The 1,784-nt window shown below is 41.7% G+C and overlaps 1 protein-coding gene across 1 annotated transcript; it reads left to right on the top strand.

Moving 5' to 3' along the window:
• Window positions 1-544: 544 nt before the first annotated feature.
• Window positions 545-1,501, top strand: LOC128848443 (olfactory receptor 14A16-like). The gene has a single exon (XM_054048444.1). It carries the CDS (start codon window positions 545-547, stop codon window positions 1,499-1,501), a length of 957 nt encoding a protein of 318 aa, XP_053904419.1.
• The last annotated feature ends 283 nt before the right edge of the window (window positions 1,502-1,784 follow it).

The following is a 1,784-nucleotide window of genomic DNA, read 5'->3' as shown; positions in this document are numbered from 1 at the left end:
CTGGGAGTTGGTCCCATAAATCAATTTGTAAGCAGGCATCAGGCTGTCTAGGCACAGAGCTTTCAGATGAGCTGCTACTTATGATGCAGGAAGAGTCTATGTCATATTGCTCTTCAAAGTGGAACTCAGGCCGTGTTGGCATTTTAGTCTATTAGTTTAATGTCCAAGTTGTGAGCTCGGTGATGGTCGCAATGGAGGGACCCTCTTTGCAAGAATTGTTGGATTTGGAGTGTGCTTTGTTCCATCGTTCATACTGCATTTATCAAGCCACACCTTGGGCCAAATCCTCAGATCATGTAAAGTGATGCTCTGTTGAGTTTAAAGGAGGTTGTACTAGTATGATAATATGACTGATGGATTATCAGAGCTGAGGAGTACTAACAACACCTAGTCGTTGTAAGTGATGAGTTCTGTGCACCTTTGAGATTCATATAATGAGATATTAGAGAAAGGGGAATCAGAGCAATTGTTTCTCTCACTCTAATCCTGACCATTGTCCTTCTCATTCCCTGCACAGCCATCACACAGTGTACTGAAGAAGAAAATGTCCAACCAAACCACTGTGACCGAATTTCTTCTCCTGGGATTCTCTGACGTTCGGGAACTGCAGATTTTACACTTTGTGGTGTTTCTACTGCTTTACCTGGCATCCCTGCTGGGGAACCTTCTCATCATCATAGCCATAGCCTGCGACCACCACCTTCACAACCCCATGTACTTCTTCCTGATGAATCTCTCCATCCTAGACTTCGGTTCCATCTCTGTCACCATTCCCAAATCTGTGGCCAATTCCCTCACGAACACCAGATCAATTCCTTATTCTGGATGTGTTGCCCAAGTCTTTTTTTACATATTCTTTGCTTCAGCAAATTTTGCCTTACTGACCATAATGGCGTATGACCGATACATTGCCATCTGCCAACCACTGCACTATGAGATGGTGATGAACAGAAGAGCTTTTGTCCAAATGGCAGCCAGTGCCTGGATCAGTGGTTTTCTCTACTCTGCACTGCACACCGGGAACACATTTGCGATATCCTTCTGTGGAGGCAACATGGTGGATCAGTTCTTCTGTGAAATCCCCCAGCTCCTCCACCTCGCCTGCTCTAACACATACCTTGGTGAAGTTGTTGTTATTTCTTTTAGTGTGCTTTTATTTTTAATCTGCTTTGCTTCTATAATTGTGTCGTATGTTCAGATTTACAAAGCAGTGCTGAGAATCCCTTCTGAGCAAGGCCGGCATAAAGCCTTCTCCACCTGCCTCCCTCACCTCATTGTGGTCTCCTTATTCCTTTTCACTGGCACCTTTGCCTTTTTGAAACCCACCTCCAACTCAACCTCAGATCTGAATCTCTTGGTGGGTGTTCTCTATTCCATAATGCCCCCAATGTTGAATCCGATCATCTACAGCATGAGAAACAAGGAAATTAAAGGTGCACTGAATAAACTGATAGGTTGGAGGTTATTCAGGAAAAATAAAATGTCTATATTTCGCCACTGATCATGATTTCATTCTGTGTTTCTTTATAAATATAAACATCTGATGACATTATTGCCTTCATAAGAACATACTGTGCAATCAGTTTATGCAGAATTGAGTATTTACACTAATAAATATCCAGACAAATTTAAGTCAAGAAAAAAAGTAGTTACTTGAGGTTTGCATCAACGCAATTAAGATCGGAATCTATCTATCTATCTATCTATCTATCTATCTATCTATCTATCTATCTATCTATCTACTGCTAGCCATCACCATTCTATGTGATAATCTTGCACATAAA

Source organism: Malaclemys terrapin, chromosome 13 (genome assembly GCF_027887155.1).
Source record: "Malaclemys terrapin pileata isolate rMalTer1 chromosome 13, rMalTer1.hap1, whole genome shotgun sequence".
Lineage (NCBI taxonomy): Eukaryota > Metazoa > Chordata > Testudines > Emydidae > Malaclemys > Malaclemys terrapin.
This window is presented reverse-complemented; position numbering and strand designations above follow the sequence as displayed.

What these genes read in the sequence shown, in the direction of transcription:
- LOC128848443 (XM_054048444.1), top strand. Translation starts at nt 545, where the DNA reads ATGTCCAACCAAACCACTGTGACCGAATTTCTTCTCCTGGGATTCTCT.